The 25,104-nt window shown below is 35.8% G+C and overlaps 2 protein-coding genes across 3 annotated transcripts; one reads left to right on the top strand and one right to left on the bottom strand.

Annotated features, from left to right (window-relative positions):
* Nucleotides 1-3,632: 3,632 nt before the first annotated feature.
* LOC109184687 (psbP domain-containing protein 4, chloroplastic) lies at nt 3,633-11,868 on the bottom strand. 2 transcript variants are annotated; one of them, XM_019334714.1, is made up of 5 exons: nt 11,384-11,868; nt 4,656-4,759; nt 4,449-4,560; nt 4,063-4,290; nt 3,633-3,950 (listed from the first exon to the last, which is right to left on the bottom strand). In XM_019334714.1, exons 1-5 carry the CDS (start codon nt 11,652-11,654, stop codon nt 3,886-3,888), a joined length of 780 nt encoding a protein of 259 aa, XP_019190259.1. In that variant the 5' UTR covers nt 11,655-11,868; the 3' UTR covers nt 3,633-3,885. The 2 variants fall into 2 exon arrangements, with proteins under 2 accessions (XP_019190259.1, XP_019190260.1); XM_019334715.1 differs by having other exon boundaries at nt 4,656-4,763; nt 11,384-11,859.
* Nucleotides 11,869-15,860: 3,992 nt separating this feature from the next.
* LOC109184718 (UPF0481 protein At3g47200-like) lies at nt 15,861-16,424 on the top strand. The gene has a single exon (XM_019334755.1). The coding sequence runs from the start codon at nt 15,861-15,863 to the stop codon at nt 16,422-16,424; it is 564 nt and encodes a 187-aa protein (XP_019190300.1).
* Nucleotides 16,425-25,104: the final 8,680 nt, after the last annotated feature.

Genomic DNA, 25,104 nt, shown 5'->3' on the forward strand with positions numbered 1-25,104 from the left:
TTATATCAATCTATGTAGATGATATAAACATCATAGGGACGAGCAAGGACGTCAAGAGGGCATGCTTGTGCTTAAAGGAGGAATTCGAAATGAAAGACTTGAGAAAAACCAAGTTCTGTCTCGGCCTGCAGATCGAGCACCTCACTGAAGGGATATTCATACACTAATCCAAATACACTGACAAGTTATTGGAGAAATTCTACATGGATAAGTCCCATCCACTTAGTACTCCAATGGTAGTCCGATCACTTGAAGTTGATAAGGACCCGTACAGACCTAAAGAAGATAATGAGGATATTCTGGGACCAGAAGTTCCTTACTTAAGTGCCATTGGAGCACTTCTATATCTTGCCAACTGCACTAGACCTAATATTGCATTTTCAGTAAACATGCTAGCTCGTTTTAGTGCTGCTCCAACCAGAAGGCATTGGAATGGCATAAAACATATCCTCAGATATTTGCAAGGTACAAAGGATCTTGGCCTTCTATTTAAAAGAAACCAAGACACCACATTAGTGGGATACGCGGATGCTGGCTTTATGTCTGATCCGCATAATGCTAGATCTCAGACTGGATATGTGTTTCTTTCTGGAGGTACTACTATTTCATGGAAATCAGTTAAACAAACATTAGTAGCTACCTCCTCAAACCATTCTGAGATTATTGCCTTATACGAGACCTCCAAAGAATGTGTATGGTTGAGGTCATTAATGCACAATATTCAAGACTCTGTGTGGAATAATGAATAATGGAAAGATCCCCACTATCCTGTACGAGGACAATGCAGCATGTGTTGCACAAATGAGTAATGGATATGTTAAAGGTAATCTCACCAAACATATTTCACCAAAATTCTTTTATCCACATGAACTCCAGAAGAGTGGTGAAATACGAGTCCAAAAGATCCAATCAAGTGAAAATCTAGCAGATTTATTCACTAAGTCCTTACCTACATCTACTTTTGAAAAGTATGTATATAAAATTGGTATGCGTAGATTAGGAAGGTTGTTGTCTTCAGGGGGAGCAACAACATCTTCAAAGTAATGAAATTGTTAGTCCAGAAGATTAACTCATTCACTTCGATCCAGAAGATCAAAGACATACTCTTATGATTTATACCTAAACCCAGAAGGTTTACGGTTGTACTCTTTATCCCTTAACTGAATTTTTTTTCCCACAGGGTTTTCTCAGTGTAAGGTTTTTAATGAGGCAACCGAAGCAACACATGCATTATCCATAAATCATGTACTCTTTTCTCGACTAGGTTTTTCCCACAGGGTTTTTCTAGCGAGTTTTTAACGAGGCATGATTATGGCAAAATAATGTCCAAGGGGGAGTGTTATAAATCAAAATCTTAATGGACATTATTATGATAATTTGTAACAGCTGAAACAGTTTTTGTACTTAATGAGAAGGTTAGATTTGTACTCTATATATTATTGTATTCATGTACAGAAGTTAGAGATAGCAAGGCAATAAAATTGTTCTTCTCACTTTTCTTTATCTTCTTCATACTGCTCTTTGTTTCACTGTTCCTGCGAGCTAAGGTCTGCAAAGGTTAATAACAAACTTGCAATACAACAGTTATCAATGTCCCCGCGTGGCTAATTTCTCTAGCTTGGTTTAGTAAATTGAAGCCTCGGAATTGATTATGCTATGAGATTATTTATTATTTGTATTATATAATGTTTATGCATTTGAGTATTAAATATTCTTCTAAATTATTTGATATAATTATTTGCTATATTATCTAATGTTGTGCTACAAATTATTCTAATATTCAGTAGCAACTGAGGTTAATTATTGACGGCTTTAGTGATATTGGTCTCAGAAAGAATATTTTCCTAAATTAAATGCAACCGCTTGTGCTTGTGTTATTTAGTTTGTCGGTTTTCCAAGTTCCTATTGCTGCTATTAAATTAAATCTATAGTGCTTGTCTTAGATTATTTAGTAGTTAGGGGTAATTAAACCGCGTGTGCTTTAGTTATCTACAACTAAGGAAAAACGGAAATGAAATAATTTCACGATAAATATTCAATTACATATTAATTACCTTTTAAATCAATGATCACAGCTAAATTCCGGTGGTGGATCTTCAATATGTGTATATATATATATATATATATATATATATATATATATATATATATATATATATATATATATATATATATATATATATATATATCACTGTTGTAAAAATCGCGCCTAGGCGCTCTAAGCTGTCCCCAGGCGCCTAGCGATTTTTTCAACATTGATATATATATATATATATATATATATATATATATATATATATATATATATATATATATATATATATATATATATATATGTGTGTGTGTGTGTGTGTGTGTGTGTGTGTGTGTGTGTGTGTGTGTGTGTGTGTGTGTGTGTGTGTGTGTGTGTGTGTGTGTGTGTGTGTATGTATATATATATATATGTATGTATGTATGTATGTATATAAAGGATCAAGTGAAAAAGAAATCTTAGGTGAAAAATAGGATGAAATCTCATCCATTGAATCAAATCAGATCAACGTCCAAAATGAAGCAATTTAAAAAAAAAATAATTATGGTGGCATTATGGTAATTCTGTGTAAGTTAGTTAAATTTTTTTTTTTTCCAGACCGTCCAGTGTACATTGTCCCTTCATTCAAAGCACATTGTTGTGCCTTCAACTTTTAAGATCGTAGGTATTATATATATATATATATATATATATATATATATATATATATATATATATATATATATATATATATATATCCTTGAGCAATATGTGTTTTGTGTCGTTTGTCACGTAGAGTTCAACAATTGCCCTGAAAAATCGCTTCTTTAAATGTTTGTTGAATCATTGAATGCATGGTTTTCACCGAAAACTAATGGGAAACAAATATCGGGCGTTCATAATTTACAACATTAGCGTCGTCGTTCATCTACACCTACAAGCATGCGTGACCAATATGTAGTCCTTTTGCTCTTCTTGGCCTTGAAAGTTCATCGAAGAAACATGGAATTTGTAGTTTTGCTTTCTATGGTCGCAACTAGTAAGCGCAAAGCACTTTAGTGCATTGTCGATCAAGAAGAAAATCATGAGCTTAAATACCACATTCAAAGAGAAACTTCAAACAAAATGTACCAAAATACTTCTTATAAAGTAATTAAAAAATTAAAAAATTAGTGCAATTTTACAAGTCAAGAAGACCAAATTGTATAATTTTGAAAGTTAAGATCTATAAGCAATACTCAATAGTTGAGAAACTTGATCAAAATATTAGAGTTCACGCCAACACACTATGCAACGAAGACGTTTGTCCACTATAAAAGTAGTTAAAAATTCCAATTACTTCGAATTTACAAAAACTTTTGTCGATACCAATAGTTGTCGGAACATTCGTTTCTGACTGAAAACCCTCAATAAAAAATCTAAATATTTCCAATTGTGGAGGAAGAAAATATTACTTCTAAGAGGGATACTTTGTTATGTACAAAATTGACAGTCTTACTTCATGCATTATATATTTATATGTATTAACGTTAAGTTGTAAGAATTTATAAATGTTGAATAAACGATTAGTAGGAAGCTGTAAATTTTAGACTTAACCCATTAAGGAAAAAAAAAAAAAAAATTGTAGTAAGTGCTGAAACTAAGATTGGAATTGGTAAGCAAACAAAATGCATTCTGGTTGTGCATAACAGCTTAAACTGCATGAATATATAAATTGCAGTGTACTAAGATTTCTTCAATTCTTAGTATGTACCAAGTGAGATACCATGAATTGCCAAAACTAATTGTTACTCAAAACTGAAATCTAGAGCCCAAACTCTCTTCATATGCCAAGATTATAGGAATTCCTTCTTCCTTGACTGGCAATATACATTTCAGATAACCCTAAAAGATCGGGCGATCCTATTCAGATCACTGTAATGCCTCTTCCATTGAAGACCTGCCAGTGCGAGGCAATGGACAATCAATGAATATCACATTCAGCACAAAACAAAGAAAAACGGTATGGAGCGAGGTAAAAGTGCAGGGATGGAAAGGGATGGGATATGTACCATTTCCGGTTACACTGAACAAGTAGAGGCGGTTGCCAGCTGCAGTTGCGGTTATCAGAACGTGAGGTGGCTCCAGTTCGAAATGGTAATATTTTCTCCCCGAATCTTCTGTTACTTCGGAGCTCAACACCTTCCCCTCGACGTTCTCTCCAATCACTTCTGGCCCGAACGCATTAATCACTTTTTCCGGGGGTCCAATTTCTTCTATGGTGATATCCTCTCCAAGAGCTGTGCCACAGAAGCAACGATATAATGTTTAAGCTAACATAACTTCTCAATCATACATTCCTTTGTTCTAAAGCTTTAATTTTTTGGACAAAAACTTAGCCTCAGAATTAGAAGAGAATCGAATCAAGAAACTACAATGGGATAGATGGGAAGCTCACTATCTGAAAATCTTTTCACAGGGGCGACGATTACAAATAGGCGTCCTTCTTTTGGGCTGGCAAATCTCAAGTCAATCTCTGTGCCTCCAAGATCAGCAATTGAAACTGGGACCTGTTTCGGTCAGAAGAAAGCTTTCTTCTGAAGTTATCCAATTGAAGAGCGTTTGTTCGCATGTATGTTTTGGCAGAGCAGAGATTCATACATACCTCATCCCATTCTTGAGGCACCGAGAAAGAGTAAGGGATAATAGGACTCCATCCAACCCCGTGCCCTCCAGACTTATCATCCGGTCTACGGTATGTCCTCCAACCTGCCTGAGCATTTTCTTGTCTAGTGAAGATGAGCAGTTTTTGTAATAATAATTGGCTCTGTTTAGTAGAACTTATTTTAAGCTAGAAATGAGCTATAAACCCTGTTTGGTAAAACATAGGAAGTTTAAAATAATAGTATATTTTGAAATAGACGCTATGTCATCCCAAATAGCGTTTCAAAATAAGCTATTGACTTTTAACACGTCAGCTGGGTCAGCCAAGTTCAGCCCGACGTGGCGTAATGAAAGATAGATGGAAGATAGTTAAATGGTTAATATCCACCTACTTATCACCAATTGGTTAAGAGGATATGACAACTAGATAACCAAAAAACTACAAGATGGGAAGTAAGCATGGTGCAAAGCTAAGATCATTCAACAGCTAATTTTACCAAACACTTTAATTTCAACTAATTAGTTACTAGATTTTCAGCTAGTTGTGCCAAACATAGCCAAAGTATAGAATGCAGTCCGCGGAATTACATTGTATCATTTTACATATTATAATCAACCTTACATACATAAGACACAACATCGATTCAATGAAAATCTTACCAATTAACAAGTAGAGGCTTGAGTTCTACACATGGTTGCAATAGGCGCAAGGCGCTAGTCGGGCGGTAGAGTAGCGCCTAGCGCCTAGACGGCCTAGTCGGGGCCTAAGCGGCCTAGGCGGCTAACTGAAAAAAGGAAAAACAGTGCACGTGTGTAGGTGCATATATGTCATATTATACATACATACATACTCACATACATATACATATATATATATATATATATATATATATATATATATATATATATATATATATATATATATATATATGTCATATAAATGAAAAAAATTAGCAAGGTTGAGTCGGCCGGGTTAACTCGGCTAACTCGACAGAAATTGGGTTAACTCGGCGCTAGGCGGCAGAATTAGGCGCTAGGCGGTCGCCTAGGCGGCCGGTTTTCTAGGCGGGAGTCTAGGAGGAAAATCGCCTAGCGCCTAGGCGCCGATTACTCGGTGCCTAGGTGGGATTTTTACAACCTGGGTTCTACACCATATATACTAGCTAGCTAGGTTTACATTATATCAATGTGTCATTAATTATACTTAGCTAGTTTTGTTTATCTAGTTTCAAATCTGCTTACCAATTTCTCTCTAAATCACTCGAAAATTAGAACCTATTTAATGTATGGAATGTATATATACATGCCAACTACTATGTAGGGTGACCAAATCGGTTACCATAAATGGGGATGATCCAACCCTAATAGGGGCATTGATTCTTTGGGTTGAAAAAGAGATACTACCTTATAAAGAATTATGATCGTTTCAAAGAAAAAATATACATAATAATTGTTAGGGAACTTTTTTGGTTGTTTGTATTGCTGTTATTTTCCACTTTCGAGGGTGGAGACCTCCAGAAAAGAAACTATAGAGAGAGAAGAGAGCACCAGAAGAAGATGAGAGAATTTCTTAAATCCAGGATGATGTCCCTTCATTTTATTTCTACTTTATATATACAAGCTAATGTTAACAAACTTCCTACTAAACTGCCTACAGTTACTAGTTTTTATTTAATGACCAGAATAAATGAAAATAATTAAAGACAAAGTCCAAAAGCTATAATTTAGGAACAGACATAGTCATGCAGCTTGAGAGGTGGTCGTGTGATCCTCTTTTTGTGTAGATGGTCTGACTCCTTCTCTGTAACATTACGCTCCCCATCAGAAACAGCCTTGTCCTCAAGGCTAATGTGTGGAAAGGTCTCGTGGAATGGAACCCAGTATTCCCAAGTAGCTTCAGAGGGTGATGACTGGTCCCACTGTACCAAAACTTGTTGTAGCTTCTGCTTATTCTCCGCCACCATCCGCCGATCAAGTATACGCAGAGGAGTTGGAAAGTGAGCTGCTGAGGCGGGGGGCTGGACAGGCGTCGCCGCACCGGGATTTGGACAAAGCTTTAAAAGCGAGACGTGGAACACCGGGTGGATGCATGCAGTGGCAGGTAATGCCAACTTATAGGCAACATTGCCCACTCGTGCCAGACTACGGTACGGGCCAAAAAAACGTTTTGCTAACTTGTTGTTACGCCGCTGGGCGACAGAACCTTGGCGATATGGCTGCAATTTGACATATACCCAATTATCAACTGCAAATTCTTTGTCACGACGGTGCCGATTAGATTGAACCCGCATTCGTTCCTGAGCTCGTTGAAGGTTGAGTTTGAGCGCAGCTAACAAGGTTTCGCGGTCAAGTAGGGATGTGTTTAGTGAGTCAATCGGCGTGGTGTCACTTGAATACCCGATAAGTGGTGGAGGAGGCCTCCCATAGACAACTTGAAAAGGGGAGAAACCTGTAGCACTGTGTATACTGGTGTTATACCAATACTCCGCCCAAGGCAGAGTTTGCACCCACCTAGTCGGATAGTCGCTGACAAAAGCTCGTAAGTACATTTCGAGACACCGGTTGAGCACTTCCGTTTGTCCATCCGTTTGAGGGTGGTAAGCCGTACTGTGCTTCAGGTTCGTACCTTGTAAGCGAAAAAGTTCCTTCCAAAACATACTGATGAACAAAGGATCGCGGTCAGAGATAATAGAACGAGGAAAACCATGGAGTCGGACATACTCACGAACAAAATACTCTGCCAATTTCGGCGCCGTCAACCCCTCAGGTAAGGCACAAAAGTGGCCGTATTTAGACAAACGGTCGACAATAACCCAGATAACAGTTTTGCCATTCGAAGATGGTAATGACGTGACAAAATCCATAGAGATGTCTTCCCAGACCTGGAAAGGGATCGGCAACGGCTGTAACAACCCTTTCGGGCAAAAATTCTCCGGTTTAATTTGTTGACAGATAGAGCAATCCTTGACATGTCGTTGAACATCGAGGCGCATCTTAGGCCAGTAAAACTCAGCTGCTAATCGGGTGTAAGTTTTGTGTTCTCCAGAATGGCCCCCGATCAACGAACCATGGAACAACTCTAGCAGTTTGTGCCGTAACTCCTGCACGGCTGGCACATACACCTTGCCGGTGTAGTAAAGAATTTCGTTCTGCATGGAAAACTTGGAGTCCACGTCATCGGCTGACCCCAGTTTGGCGATAATGGCCCGCGCCGTTGGGTCGGAAGTCAAAGCATTTTTAATGTCGGAGAGTAACGTGGTCGTGGTGACCACGATGGTTAGCAACCCCGCAGTTGCCTCCGAAGTCCATCGGGATAGAGCATCCGGACCGCGATTGTCTATCCCAGCTTTGTATTCAATGCTGAAATCAAAACCCAATAATTTAGTTAACCAACGCTGTTGTTCCGGGGTCTGAATAGTTTGGGACAATAATTGCTTCAGACTTTGGTGATCAGTGATGATTGTAAATGGCCTCCCCAACAAATAGGATCTCCAACGCTTCACAGTTGCCGTGATCGCATACATCTCGCGACTATAAGCCGAAGCGCCTTGATAACGAGGCGGTAACTTTTTGCTATAATAGGCTATCGGGTGGCCTTCCTGCGACAGAATAGCGCCAACTGCGCTTCCTGAAGCGTCAGTTTCCACCGTAAATGGTTGGCTAAAATCTGGAAGACGGAGCACTGGAACACTAGTCATAGCATCTTTCAAGTCGCGGAAGGACTTATCCGCAGCAGACCCCCACGTGAAACCCCCTTTTTTAAGCAAGTCTGTTAACGGTCCAGCAATAGAAGCATACCCACGCACAAACCGTCTATAATAACCGGTAAGTCCAAGGAACCCCCGTACCTCAGTTATCGACCGCGGCTTGGGCCAATTCTCCACCGTTTGAATCTTGGATGGGTCCACATGAACGCCATTCACCGACACGAAATGGCCAAGGTATTCCAGCCTATTCTGACCGAATTCGCACTTGGAAAATTTTGCATAAAGTTGGTGCTGGCGTAAGACTTCTAAGACAGCCCGAAGATGACGAATGTGTTCAGGCATGGAACGACTGTAGACCAGGATGTCATCGATGAACACTAGGACAAATTTTCGCAGGTACGGTTTGAAAACCGCGTTTATAGTGGCTTGAAACGTTGCCGGCGCATTAGACAACCCAAAAGGCATCACGAGGAATTCATAATGGCCTTCATGAGTTCTAAAAGCGGTCTTGGGAACGTCCGGTGGATGAACTCGTATCTGAAAATATCCACTACGCAAATCCAGTTTCGAGAATACTGCTGCCCCATGTAACTCATCTAGCAACTCATCCACGGACGGCATTGGGAACCGGTCACGGACGGTGATGGCATTGAGTGCCCGATAGTCAACACAAAATCGCCAAGTGCCGTCTTTTTTTTTAACCAGTAGAACCGGCGAAGAAAAGGGGTTGGTGGACGGTTGGATGATGTGTTCTTGTAGCATTGCTTGTACCTGGCGCTCAATTTCGTCCTTCTGGAAGTGCGGGTAGCGATATGGCCGAACATTTACTGGCTTTGAGTGGGGTAGAAGGGTAATGTTATGATTGGAATCTCTATTTGGTGGTAACCCTTTAGGGACGCAAAAAACATCTGAAAACTGGTTCAGGAGATCGTGTACGTCGTGATGGACCCCCGGGAAGGAACTTTCAGGGTGGGTTGTTTTTGGAAGTAGTAGGAAACACTGTGATATAGCTTTAGTTTGGGAGAGTCTCGTCAACTGGTGGCAGGTGACCGCCGTAGTGCCAGGCGTGGCCGTGCCTTCCAACTTGACCCGCTTCCCCTTGTATTCAAACTCCATCGTCAAGTTTTTATGGTCTGTAACAATACGCCCTAGTCCTTCCAACCAATGAACACCAAGAATTGCATCCGCACCTGAAAACTCCAGGACGTGAAAATCAGCTTCGAACTCAGCGCCTTGCATGACAAATGGCACAGTCAAACACATCCCTTCGCTCTGGAGCCGTTCACCATTTCCCACTGAGACCATAAAGCGTGTCGTTTTGTCTACCGGAAGATGAAGATAATGAGCTAACCTCGGCTGTAGGTAGTTATGGGAGCTACCGGTATCGATCAACACGGTAAATTCCCGTCCGTCTATGCTAGCTGCCAACCGGAAAGTTCGCGGACCTGGGGTACCGCCCAAAGCATGCAGTGAAATCTCTGGAACCTCTGGTACCGTGGCTTGCTGCTCAACGCTCTCGTCTACGTCGAATGTTTCGGGGTTTTCTTCCTCACCATTAGCGTCAATTTGATCATCGGACAAGAGTAATAAAAATGGTTTTGTTTGGCACCGGTGACCCGGCCTGAACCGTTCGTCACAGTTATAACACAATCCCTGTGCTCGACGGGCTTGGAGTTCGGCAGCTGTCATTCGCTTGATCGGTAGGGATGTTCTGGAGTTTGCGTTCTGGTTCGCGGGAGCCGGCAATGGTAGCAATGGTGGTGTAGTAGGAGGGCGAGAGGCTGGCGGGTTGTTGGGTTCGTGGTTGGGATACCTCCAAGAAACTGGTTTCGGGTTGAAGAGTCGTGTATCACGATGTTTGTCTTCGACCAATTTGGCCATGGCGATAGCATCGCACAGAGTAGGGGGTTTGTAGATGGCTAACTCGCCCTGAATCGCGGGCTTTAGACCAGATATGAAACAATCAAGTAAAGCTTCGGGAGGTAGGTCGGTAACCCGATTACTAATGGTTTCAAACTCGGATTGGTAAGCTGCAACAGTAGTTTTCTGGGTGAGCTTGAACAGTGTCGCCCGGTGGTTCACATACGAGGAAGGGCCGAAGCGTTGTTCAAGAGCTGTAGCGAACGCCCTCCAAGAGGACAATTGCTGGTTTCGATGCATCCATTGGAACCACGAGAGAGCTTGTCCAGTCATGCAGAAACTTGCAACATCTAACTTTTGTTCTTCTGCAACCTCCCACAGGCTAAAGTATTTGTCAGCCTGAAATATCCAGTCCAACGGATTGGTTCCGTCGAAGGTAGACAGATCGCAACGGGGAAGCCGTGGTGGTGCCGTGCCCGCGTTTTGGCCTGCCGTGAAGGGGTTGGCGCGCTGGGTCGAAGTTGACGCGGCCGGTGACCCCGGGGCTTGATTGATCCGTAGTGCCAAGTCTGCCACTGCAGTATGTAGAGCCTCGGTGAGAGCCCGGTTTTGGACTGCCAAAGCTTGCCGAAACTCCTCCGTGGCTTGTTGGTGGGCCTCACGAAGCTGTCCGATCTGCTCCTCCAGAGCTCGGTGACGGGTCTGCGCTCCGTCGTTGGTCATGTTGGCCACTCTCAATGAAAGCACCAAATGTTAGGGAACTTTTTTGGTTGTTTGTATTGCTGTTATTTTCCACTTTCGAGGGTGGAGACCTCCAGAAAAGAAACTATAGAGAGAGAAGAGAGCACCAGAAGAAGATGAGAGAATTTCTTAAATCCAGGATGATGTCCCTTCATTTTATTTCTACTTTATATATACAAGCTAATGTTAACAAACTTCCTACTAACTGCCTACAGTTACTAGTTTTTATTTAATGACCAGAATAAATGAAAATAATTAAAGACAAAGTCCAAAAGCTATAATTTAGGAACAGACATAGTCATGCAGCTTGAGAGGTGGTTTAGTGATCCTCTTTTTGTGTAGATGGTCTGACTCCTTCTCTGTAACAATAATCCATCCTATTCTTTTGCATGTATGAAAGAGAGAAAGAAGAAAAGCTAACCTTGTTCATCTGGTTCAGAGAGGCCAGGAACCCTCCCTGCTAAAAGCCCCTGTTTCACAACAGCTAATCCCTCTCCTGAAAACCCCAACACCATTGAAGCTCCAGAAATCATAGCAAACCTTCTATTAACCATGCCACACTTCTTCTCGGATTCTTCGTCACTCTTAGTGCCCTCACTGGAGCATGCAGAGGCTCTTGCCCTGAAACGCCGTCGTTCTGATGCGCACATCTTCCAACAAAGGCAAGGGCTTGTGTATACAATTGTGCCCATTTTAATCCTCCCAACAATTTTGCAGAGAGGAGAGTGAGTGTTCAATTAGGTTTGGTTTTTGAGCCCTTCTTCTTCTGGAATGGGCAAGAGGATCTAGAAGCTAAGCTGCGAAATCTGTGTGGTGGATATTTAATAGGTTTTGTTTATTTTGGGAATTTTCTTCATCATAAAATCAATCTCCTCGCAATGCTTTCTACCACTCAAATTATATCAAATACTACAATTAGCCCTTTGATTTGGCAGTGATGTCTTTATTTTGTTCCTCAGTTAAAACAGCCTACTAATTTCCTCCCATCGTTATGGTCCAGGCAACTGTGTGAACTATAAATAAAAAGTACATTATTTTATATACTATCAAATAATCTATATTCATTACATAAATAATATATTTTTAATATATTAAAAATGTATCTTTTATTCGGGGAATTATATTATTTAAGTATTAAAAGTACATTATTTTGTACCTTCATTATTTAAATAATGTACTTTTAATACATTAAAAATGTATTTATAATGGTCCACATAATAATTTGTCTTTCCTCCACAACATCTTTGATTTAAAAAAAAAAGTTCGTTGTTTTGAGTGAAACTCTCCTTGAAATCTTTACGAAAACTTAACAAGATCCACAATGAGATTAATCTATTTAAATTGTTTATAACTAACTAGTTCAGAAGAAAAAAAAAAATTCGCTTCTCGGGTCTTAGCGTAATTAGTGTGTTGTCTGACTTTAAAATCATGATTAAAAAATAATTCGACGAAATTAGGATCACCTAAGTTAAAATAAATAAATAAATAAATAACAATAAACAATCAACTTTTTACCAATACCACCTTATATCACGTAATTAATTGATAAAATGGTTTGAATTGAAAACACAGTTTAAATCACACATATTCTATACCGATATGATATTTAAAAATACTTTTTCTTTTAGCTATATCAATTTCAATTCAAGTTTTTCTAGAGTAATTTAAATACGATAACAAATCATAGAATCTTTTAAATTACATTGTCTAGATCATTCATAAAAAATTAAAAAAAAAAATATTTTCTAATTTGGTTTTTCCATAAGTGAATCACAAAATATATTTCATATAAATTAATTAATCAAGTTAAATAATCTTATAATTCATAAGTCATAAAGCTCACAAAAAAATACATGCAAAGAATATAAGTATTAAATTACTCGAGTGTAGAGAAAAATTTATTAAAAGTGTGATTTATATATATATATATATATATATATATATATATATATATATATATATATATATATATAGAAGTTTGCTTAAATGCGACAACGCTCTCCCGTGCGGCTGTGCAGCCGTTTGAAGAATGCATCAATAGTGTAGGAAAATACACAACAATGAAATGTAAAAAATACACAACACATCCAAAAAAACACCATATAACTCCACACCCCTAATGGTGCATTTCCAAACACTGTGTGGTGCTTTTATTCATACCTAATGATGTATTTTTGGTGATGCGTACATAATTTATACGTTTTTTTGTTGTGCATTCCCTAATGTTGATAGTATATATTTGCATAACTATTGGTGCAACCGTACTGACCGTACGGAAAGGCGCAACCGCACCTGAACTCAACTCTATATATACACACACTATACATACACAAAAGGGATGGGGCCTAGGGGTGGGGTGGGGTGAGGGTGGGCCCCCTCCCAACATGGGCCTGGGCAAGGGCCCAACTTGCCCTTGCCTAGGGCCAGCCCTGTCCATGGTCGACATAATAATATGCCTTTCCTCCCCTACATCTTTGATTCAAAGTAAAGCTCGATGTTTTGAGTGAAACTCTCTTTGTGATCTTTAGCGAAATTTAACAAGAACCTCAATGAGATTAATCTATTTAAATTGTTTATAACTAACTAGTTCAAAATTTAAAAAAAAAAAAAATTAATTCGACAAAATTAGGATCACTTAAATTTAAAAAGGTGAAAAAATCAGTACACAGTCCACTTTTAATCAATACCACCTTCTAAAAAAGTACACATAGAAAACGAATTTAATGCAAATTAGCCGTAATCGGTTGCTAACTTCGTTTTGACCTAATACGTTTTTGTCACTCCCAACACTTCTCATTAGAATTTTTAAAACATTATTTAAATTGATTAATTAATAATACAAAATATGTTTTTTAATTCAATTATGAAAAATATTGTAAAAGGAAATTTATTTGTTATGAATTATCTAGTCAATGAAATTTAGAAGTTTTAATTATGTACTATTGTGTTCAAATTAATCTAAAAATACTTATACCGAATTAATTAAAATAAAAAGTGCTTATGAATATCATATTAATAGAGATAGTACGCAATTTATCCCCACCATTTCATATTTTATCATAAATATTGTTTATCACGTTTTGAAGTTATTTAATTTTTCGCCCCCAATAAACAAGTTTTATAACTTCGCTCTTGTATTAAACAAAATGTCTCTTAAAACTATATCATAATCATGATTACATGTGAAATTCTCAACTTATGAACATTTATTTTTTAGTTTATTTAGTTACACTTTGTACATTATGGAATTAAAACAATGTTAAAATTACTTAACATGATACATTTATAGTTAACAAATTATGTACAAACAGTTAAAATTATGCACACACTGCAAAGGTAAATGTTGACTAAACAAAAGGAAGAGTTTTTTTTTTTTTTTAAGGTTGCACTCATTTAAGCAAAAATGACTTTATTTTGTATCAGGGTCCATAATCCAATGTTTACTTCAATCATGATATAATTTGTGTTAATTCCATTTATAATGTATATATATTATACTCGGTGCATTTCCTTCTATTTGCATGTTTGCACGGGAAATCTAGTTCGCGTCAAAGCACGACTATATGGTGCACTCGGACTGGACTTCCTGTGCAAACATGCAAACAGAAGGAATGCACCCAGTATAATAATAACAAGAGTTTATTCTGAAATGGTTTCTCGATTATTGTAAAATTATCAATTTGGACCTCGATTATTTTGTGCCCAATTAAGTTCTTGACTTTGAAAATGTTAAGTAATTTGATCTTTCATTTATTTTGCTGTTAGACATCCATTAACTCGGGACCAAATTGGTAATTTTTCTATAGTCAATGGACTATTACAGGGTTATTTTACTATTAATATAATGAATATGAATATAAGGAAGATTTTACAACAAAAAATTTGGAAACAGTTATTAATAATTTAGATTAAAATTACAGGGCGTTATTTAACTATTAATCTAATCAATCAATAATATTATTAAAAAAATCATCATTTTTAACTTGCCGCCCAAACACTTAATAATAATAAGGTTAGGAGTAAAAAAGGAAAAATAATGGATAAAAATCTGTAATTCGAGAAGCCATAATGTTCTAAAATTATTTCTACATGTTATTTACTATTAATCTATTGAATATAAATATAAGGAAAATTTTGGGAAAAAAATGAAAAAGGATCAGTTATTAATAATTTAGATTAAAATTACCGGACGTTATTTTACTATTAAGCTAATTAATATAAGGAAGATTTTGCAATAAAAAAAAAAGGAAAAATAATCAGTTATTAATAATCTATACTTCTATACTATTATTTAAAACAAAATCCTCCTTTTTAAATTTCCGCCCAAGCACTTAATAATAATAAGGTTAGCAGTAAAAAGAGAAAAATAATGGATAAGAATCTGTAATTCGAGAAGCTATAATGTACTAAAATTATTTCTACACGTTATTTTACTATTAATCTAATGCATATGAATATAAGGAAGATTTTGCAAAGAAAAAAAAAATCGGTTATTAATAATTTAGATTAAAATTACATGCCAGTATTTTACTATTAATCTAATCAATCAATCAAATTTTGTCCAAACTCATTTCATCAATTGCACTATTAGACCTATTTGTCAATTAACTTTATAAATTTTAATTGTATAAATCAAAATCAAGCAAGGATAACGTCAAAAAACATAATCTATCCAACTCATTTCATCAATTGCACTATAAAATATTCGTTGTTATAATTTATATAATTGTATATCGATCCAAATATTCTTAAAATATTATAACAAATTTATTTCGTGCAACGCACTAGTAAAGACATTGAAAGTAGGATTGAAGCGGAAGCGTTAGCCCGGATCCACATTCGACTGGAAATGAGGATAATAATTTTCTTCAGAGGACAACAAGTGGCAAAAGTTATGAATGCATATACAAATTAAAGTGCCTCCTAGCCTCACAGAGGTCAACACTGACACCAAAGCGACTGAGATCGTATCTATCGGGCCTTACCATCGTGGCAGGGACAAGGTTTTCGAATTTGAGAACTACGAATGGAGCTTTCTTGACTATATCTTGTGCTTCACCATGAGAAACGGGAATGATCTAGACAGGATCATTAGATCCATGCCAGACTTGGAAAGAAGCGCAGGAATATGCTACTCTGAGCCAATTTCAATTTCAAGCAAGGACATTGCTGAGATGATGATATTGGATAGCTGCTTCATTCTAGGGTATATGTTGTATGTATACACAAGCCAAGAAGATGAACCCACCCTCTCTATTCCAATTGTCACCAGGGACCGACTGAAGCATGAGAATCAACTCCCATTTTTCATTCTTGAAATGATGTATGATTTTATGAAGAGTGATTCACTAGAATTTCTTGCATTGAAATTCTTCAATCTTGCATTGCCAAGGAAGGATCAAGAAATCCTCAAATGTGTACTAATTACGGCAGAACCTAAACATCTCGTTAATAGGAAATAGAATTGGTTAGACTCTCATACATGCTGCTATCCTCAAATGTTTACCAGAGACTCCCAAAGGTTCTTACCGCTCTAATACTATCTTGTACCAGAGCCTAATCAATTCTATTTCCTATGTCAAAAAATCCACAACCTAGGCTCCCAAAGAATCAGACCGCTATCAGATACCATCTTGTATCAAAGCGTAATTAATTATATTTCTTATGTGCAATACCTCGAGCTCTGGTGCCATTGCTAAGGAGGAATCAAGAAATTCTCAAATATTTATTCGTTACTCCAGAACCCAAACATCTCCTTGATTTGGTTTAATCAAGCTATCTGTCATCTATTGTAAACCAACGACCAATGACACACACATCACCATATTCAGATCAATCAATCCAATGCGTGAGGCTACTTCAAAAATCTGGAATCAAGATCAGGCCAGTAAAAGCAAACAGCTTCCTGGAAATAAATTTCAAAAAATCCAAACTTGAGATCCTGCCCATTGCCATCAATGACTACACCACCACCCCCTTTATCAACTGCATCGCACTGGAACAGTGATCCCAGTACATTCGAACACACTTCTCAGCTTACATTGCCTTCATGAGTTGCCTGATCAATTCCACTAGGGATGTCACTTTCCTTGGCCAAGATGGAATCATTACAGATTTTTCATAGGATGACCAATACATCGTCTCCCCCCTTTCACAAACTGAGATCAAATTCTACTGTCAATATTAGAGATTGTTATCTGTCCACACAATTCAGAGAAGTAGGTTTATATTTGCTTTCTTTATATTGTAATTGATATAAATCACGTCTCCTGGGACATCTTTTGAACATACACTAATGATGAGGATATAGAGGATGTGGATTGGAGATCATAAAGCTATCTAGCCTTAAACTTTTTTTTTTTTAGCTTCTTATTGATTTCCTAATGCTAGGCCTAGTTGTTTGTGATTGCATACTACGTGTCATAACCCTCGATCCCCTGAGGACGACATTTTACACCCGTAAACTCACCATCACTCATTTTTGCTACAACCAAGAAGCTTTAGCCGCGATCCACAAACGGCTGAAAATGATGAGAAGTTTTCTTTAGAAGACAACAAGCAGCAGGAGTTATGTATGTATATACATAATGCCTCCCAGCCTCATTCTTGGGTATATGTTGTATGTATACACAAGCCAAGAAGATAAACCACCCTCTCTATTACAATTGTATGTATACACAAGCCAAGAAGATAAACCACCCTCTCTATTACAATTGTCAACAGGGACCTACTGTCCTACTGAAGACAGGGACCTACTGAAGCTGGAGAATTAACTCTCAATTTCCATTCTTGAAATGATGTATGATCTTATAAAGAGTGATTCACTAAAATTTCTTGCCTTGAAATTCTTCAATCTGGCATTGCCGAGAAAGTATCAAGAAATCCTCAAATGTTTATCAATAATGGCAGAACCCAAACATCTACTTAATAGAAAATAAAATTGATTAGGCTCTGATAAAATATGGTATCCTCAAATGTTTATCAGAGGCTCCCAAAAATCTTACTGCTCAAATACTATCTTGTACCAGAACATAATCAATTGTATTTCCTATGTCCAAAATTTTCATAACCTAGGCTCCCAAAGGATCACACAGCTCTCTGATACCATCTTGTATCAGAGCCAAATTAATTATATTTCATTTGTGCAATATCTCGAGCTCTGGTGCCATTACTAAGGAGGGATCAAGAAATCCTCACATGTTTATCAGTTACTGTAGAACCCAATCATCTCATTGATTTGGTTTACTCAAGCTATCTGTAATCTACTATAAACCTATGACATGTGACATTCACATCACCATATTCAGATCAATCAATTCAATGCGTGAGGCTATTACAAAAATCTGGAATCAAGATCAGGCTAATAAAAGCAAACAGCATCCTGGAAATAAATTTTAAAAAAGCCAAACATCAGATCGTGCTAATTGCCATCAATGACTACAACACCACCCTTTTCATAAATTGCATCGCACTGGAACACTACACACAACACATTAGAACACACTTCTCAGCTTACACTGCCTTCATGAGTTTCCTGATCAATTCCACCAGGGATGTCAATTTCCTTGGTCAAGATGAAAGCATTACCGGTTTTTCCCAGGATGACCAATACATCGTATCCCTCTTTCACAAACTGAGAGCAAATTCCGCTATCAATATTAGAGATTGCTATCTGTTAACACAATTTAGAGAACTATGTTCATATTTTTTTTCTCTATATTGTAATTGGTATAAATCATGTCTCTTGGGGCATCTTTTGAGCATACACTAATGATGAAGATATAGAGGATGTGGAATGAAAATTATAAAGTTATGCAGCCTTAAACTTTTTTTTTTTTTTTTTTGCTTTTTAATGATTTCCTAATGCTAGGCTTAGTTGCTTGTGATTACATATTACGTGCGAGAACACCCAATCCCCTGAGGATGATATTTTACACCCGTAAACTCACCATCACTCATTTTTGCTACAACCATGAATCTTTAGCCCGGATCCACAGACGGCTGGAAATGAAGAGAAATTTTCTTCAGAAGATAACAAGTGGCAGGAGTTATGTGTGTATATACAGAGTGCCTCCCAGTCTCACAGAGGTCAACACTGACACCATTGCACCTGAGATGGTGTCTATCGGGCCTTACCATCGTGGCAAAGACAAGGTTTTCGAATTTGCGAACTACGAATGGAACTATCTTGACTCTATCATGTGCTTCACCCGGATGAATGGGAATGATCTAGTCAGAATCATTAGATCCATGCCAGACTTGGAAAGAAGCGCAAGAATATGCTACTCTAAGCCAATTCCAATTTCAAGCACGGACATTGCTGAGATGTTGATATTGGATAGCTGCTTCATTCTTGGATCTATGTTGTATGTATACACAAGCCAAAAAGATGAACCCACCCACTCTATTCCAATTGTCACCAGGGATCTACTGAAGCTTGAGAATTAACTCTCATTTTCCATTCTTGAAATGATGTATGATCTTTTAAAGAGTGATTTACTAGAATTTCTTGCCTTGAAATTCTTCAATCTGGCATTTTCAAGGAAAGATCAATAAATCCTCAAAGAATTATCCATAACGGCAGAACCCAAACATCTTCTTAATAGGAAATAGAGTTGATTAGGCTCTGATACAAGATAGTATCCTCAAATGTTTATCAGAGTCTCCCAAAGGTTCTTACCGCTCTAATACTATCTTGTACCAGAGCCTAATCAATTCTATTTCCTATGTCCAAAATTTTTCACAATCTGGCTCCCAAAGGATCACACCGCTCTGTGATACCATCTTGTATCAGAGCTAAATTAATTATATTTTTTATGTGTAATATCTCGTGCTCTGGTGCCATCACTAAGGACGGATCAAGAAATCCTCACATGTTTATCAATTACTGTAGAACCCAAACATCTCATTGATTTGGCTTACTCAAGCTATCTGAAATCTATTGTAAACCCATGACCTGTGACATACACATCACCATATTCAGATCAATCAATCCAATGCCTGAGGCTACTAAAAAAATATGGAATCTAGATCAGGCCAATAAAAGCAAACAGCTTCCTGGAAATAAATTTCAAGAAAACCAAACATCAGATCTTGCCAATTGCCATCAATGACTACACCACCACCCTTTTCATCAACTGCATCGCACTGGAGCAGTGCACCCAACACATTAGAACACACTTCTCAGCTTACATTGCCTTCATGAGTTTCCTGATCAATTCCATCAGGGATGTCAATTTCCTTGGCCATGATGGAATCATTACCGGTTTTTCCCAGGATGACCAATACATCGTCTCCCTCTTTCACAAACTGAGAGCAAATTCCGCTATCAATATTAGAGATTGCTATCTGTCAACACAATTTAGAGAACTAGGTTCATATTTTTTTTTCTCTATATTGTAATTGGTATAAATCATGTCTCTTGGGCATCTTTTGAGCATACACTAATGATGAAGATATAGAGGATGTGGAATGAAGATCATAAAGTTATGCAGCCTTAAACTTGTTTTTTATTTTTTTTCTTTTTAATGATTTCCTAATGCTAGGCCTAGTTGCTTGTGATTACATATTACGTGCGAGAACACCCAATCCCCTGAGGATGATATTTTACACCCGTAAACTCACCATCATTCATTTTTGCTACAACCATGAATCTTTAGACTGGATCCACAGACGGCTGGAAATGAAGAGAAATTTTCTTCAGAAAATAACAAGCGGCAGGAGTTATGTGTGTATATACAGAGTGCCTCCCAGTCTCACAGAGGTCAACACTGACACCATTGCGCCTGAGATGGTGTCTATTGGGCCTTACCATCGTGGCAAAGACAAGGTTTTCGAATTTGAGAACTACGAATGGAGCTATCTTGACTCTATCATGTGCTTCACCAGGATGAATGGGAATGATCTAGACAGAATCATTAGATCCATGCCAGACTTGGAAAGAAGCGCAAGAATATGCTACTCTAAGCCAATTCCAATTTCAAGCACGGACATTGCTGAGATGGTGATATTGGATAGCTGCTTCATTCTTGAATCTATGTTGTATGTATACACAAGCCAAAAAGATGAACCCACCCACTCTGTTCCAATTGTCACCAGGGACCTACTGAAGCTTGAGAATTAACTCCCATTTTTCATTCTTGAAATGATGTATGATCTTTTAAAGAGTGATTCACTAGAATTTCTTGCCTTGAAATTCTTCAATCTGGCATTGTCAAGGAAAGATCAATAAATCCTCAAAGGTTTATCCATAACGGCAGAACCCAAACATCTTCTTAATAGGAAATAGAGTTGATTAGGCTCTGATACAAGATGGTATCCTCAAATGTTTATCAGAGTCTCCCAAAGGTTCTTACTGCTCTAATACTATCTTGTACCAGAGCCTAATCAATTCTATTTCCTATGTCCAAAATTTTCACAATCTGGCTCCCAAAGAATCCAGCGCTCTCTGATACCATCTTGTATCAGAGCCAAATTAATTATATTTTTTATGTGCAATATCTCAAGCTCTGGTGCCATCGCTAAGGACGGATCAAGAAATCCTCACATGTTTATCAATTACTGTAGAACCCAAACATAAAGCTATCTGAAATCTATTGGAAACCCATGACCTGTGACATACACATCACCATATTCAGATCAATCAATCCAATGCGTGAGGCTACTACAAAAATCTGGAATCTAGATCCGGCCAGTAAAAGCAAACATCTTACTGGAAATAAATTTCAAGAAAGCCAAACATCATATCCTACTCATTGCCATCAATGACTGCACCCTTTTAATACAAAAATAATGTACCTTTAGTACAAAAATAATGTACTTTTAATATATTCAAAATGTACCTGATATTCATGGTTCACACAATTTGTGTGGACTATGGTCCATACAATAATTTGCCTTTCTCGATACGCTAGGCTCAAAAGAGCTAGTATACACAATGCTTGATATAACGGTCCAAAAAATAAATAAATAACAAGTACTATAACATGTCCATTTTCTATAAAATTAACCAAACAGAACAAAAAAAAAAAAAAAAAAAAAAAAAAAAACTTTTTGTCAAACCGAAAAAAAAAAAAAAAAAAAAAAAATTTGACCTTCCGCCAAACATTATAAAATTAAAATATTTTTTAAAAAAATGAGTCATTTTCTAAAAATCATTTTCCATAAAACATTTTTCAAGTTTCCAAATTAACCCTAAAATTCTTACTTAACCAAATTATTACCCAAATTTTAATTTTATGACTTCTTAAATTTATATACTATTATTTTTTAAAAAAATATTCCAATATAACTATGATTTTAACATTGTGTACTAATATTACACAATAATTATATCGTGAACCAGGGTGCACCCAAACACATCCTCTCCTTATACATGTTTTTCAACTTAAATTTATTTTTATCTTTTTCTTTTTATAAAAATAAAACTAATGTACAAAAAATATATTATTAAAAATCTCTAATTAAGATCTTTTAAAAGACACCCATATTGATATTTTAAAAATGAAAATAAATTCATACGTATATAAAGTCGTTACTTTAATATAATGCTTATGTACATTAAACTTTGTATTTATGAACCCAGAAAAAATATTACGAATATACTATAAAGTGAATGAAAGTACATTATGATATACATTTATTTTATTGTCTATGGACATTAACGTTTATGTTTATGGATATATAGAACAAATATTATAAGTATAATACATGATAAATGTTACTCCTTATTAAACATGATGCGTCTATACTCTGTAGTATAATATTTATGCACATTAAACTTTGTTTTTATGAGCATATAGAAAGAACATTGTGAACCTATTATAAAGTAAATAAAATAAATATGATCTACATTTTTTTTTTTGAAAGTTACTGGCTCTATTACATTGTAGTATCTGTTCATATACTTTCTCAACCTACTGAAACACAAAGAACCAATAACGCCTCCATTGTAAATATGATCTACATTTAGTTTAGTGTTTATGGACATATAATAAATATTATGAACATAGTATAAGATGAATGTTACGAAGTATTAAACATTATGCGACTATAATATAATGTTTATGTACATTAAACTTTGTTTTTATGAACATATAGAATGAAAACCTACTATTAAATTAATAAAAATACATATGATGTACATTTAGTTTAATATTATGAAGTTATGAACATTAAGGTTTAGGTTTATTAACATAGTACATGATAATATTATTAAATATGATGCACTAGTTGAGACTTAATATAAAATAACGTCGTTTTAGACCAAGCAAGATGAACTTTAGTCCACAATATAATTTACCAATATTAGACACTTACTTTTGCGCATGGCACATCAAAAAAAAAAAAAAAAAAGACTAGCAAGTTTATTACTTGAGCAAATTATGCTGTGCATCCGTGTGCACCATGCATGATGCACACGGGTGTAAAAACAACGTCATTTTGACTAAAAACGTGCGTCCAACTTAAAAAAAAAAAAAAAAAAAAAATCAGTTTCGATTCCCGTCAACATTATGTTGTGCATAATTTCTAAACATATAGTTATAAAATTATGGATGTATAGTTATGCAATTCTGGATTTATAGTTATGAAATTATGGATGTGTAGTTATGCAATTCTGAATGTATAGTTATGAAGTTATGAAATTCTGGATTTATAGTTATGAAGTTATGGATATGTAGTTATGCAATTCTGAATGTATAGTTATGAAGTTATGAAATTCTGGATTTATAGTTATGAAGTTATGGATATGTAGTTATGCAATTCTGGATGTATAGTAATGAAGTCATGGATGTGTAGTTATGCAATTCTGCATGTATAGTAATGAAGTTATGGATGTGTAGTTATGCAATTCTGGATGTATAGTAATGAAGTTATAGATGTGTAGTTATGCAATTCTGGATGTATAGTTATGCAATTCTGGATTTATAGTTATGAAATTATGGATGTGTAGTTATGCAATTCTGGCTTTTTTTTTTTATTTTTTAATTCAACGTCAAAACGACGTCTTTTTTGCATCTGTATGCACCATACATAGTGCACACGGATGCACATCATAACGATCCTATTACTTGCCACCCAATCTCAATTGGGAGGAATTGTTGGGCTACAATAAGCCCAACAAACTACACTCCGTATCGTGGACCATGATCTACCTTACATTAAGAACCATAGTCTAAAACTATATTCAGATTATTTATCTGCAGTTAATATATTATATACCTTCAGTTAACATATTATATATATATATAAATAAAATATATTAATTACAGATATATAATATGTTAATTGTAGATACATAATATATTAGTTGTAGTAGATATTTAATTTATTAATGTACATAATATGTTAACTCCATATTCATAATTTGAATGTTGTTTGCTATAACAATTAAGCCTTATATAATGGAGAATCAATATAACATTAGTAACACGACTTATAATCAAAATATATTAAATAATTCGTAACTTCTTCCCCTAAATTCTTTTTTCTTTTTGTGTGAATAAAATTAATGTATAAAAAAATATTTACTTACAAAAGTTCTAATTGATATCAATACCCATCTTAATTTTTTTTAATAAATATATAAATTCATAAAGTCATTACTACAAATTTATCAAGTAAAATTTATAAGTTCATAAAGTCACTATGCAAGTTTATTAAGTAACTACTTTAATGTAAATTTATTAAATCAGTATTAAATGTTTATTAAATAATTACTGCTAATTCATAAAAAAAAAATATTGTAAGTTCATAAAGTTAATATTAAAAATTCATCACATAATTATTGAAATAATATATTTAAATATATATATATATATATATATATATATATATATATATATATATATATATTAATTTAAAATATATAAATAAGATATTTTTAATGATATACGGAGTATTATTTATACATTAATTGTATTTATACAAAAATAATAATATGTTTAAGTAATATTAATTAATTAATGCTATTTTATGAACTTATAATATTGTTTTAATGAAAACAATTTTTTTTATAAAATTACAAAAAATTATTTTTATGATGTGAATCTATCATATATAGCATAGATTTCTAGTTCATGATATAATTTCCCTACTAGGGAGGGACTTGTTTCTAAGTGAATAGATCCACCCTTAAAGGCA

The sequence above is a fragment of the Ipomoea nil genome, unplaced genomic scaffold, assembly GCF_001879475.1.
Source record: "Ipomoea nil cultivar Tokyo-kokei standard unplaced genomic scaffold, Asagao_1.1 scaffold1286, whole genome shotgun sequence".
NCBI classification, from domain to species: domain Eukaryota; kingdom Viridiplantae; phylum Streptophyta; class Magnoliopsida; order Solanales; family Convolvulaceae; genus Ipomoea; species Ipomoea nil.

Excerpts from the sequence above, each read along its gene's own strand:
- LOC109184718 (XM_019334755.1), top strand. The coding sequence starts at position 15,861 with ATGCATATACAAATTAAAGTGCCTCCTAGCCTCACAGAGGTCAACACT.
- LOC109184687 (XM_019334714.1), bottom strand. The coding sequence starts at position 11,654 with ATGGGCACAATTGTATACACAAGCCCTTGCCTTTGTTGGAAGATGTGC. Across the intron at positions 4,760-11,383 it reads CTCTGAACCAGATGAACAAG|GTTGGAGGACATACCGTAGA; the intron begins GTTAGCTTTTCT and ends ATGCTCAGGCAG. Across the intron at positions 3,951-4,062 it reads GTTCAGTGTAACCGGAAATG|GTCTTCAATGGAAGAGGCAT; the intron begins GTACATATCCCA and ends TCGCACTGGCAG.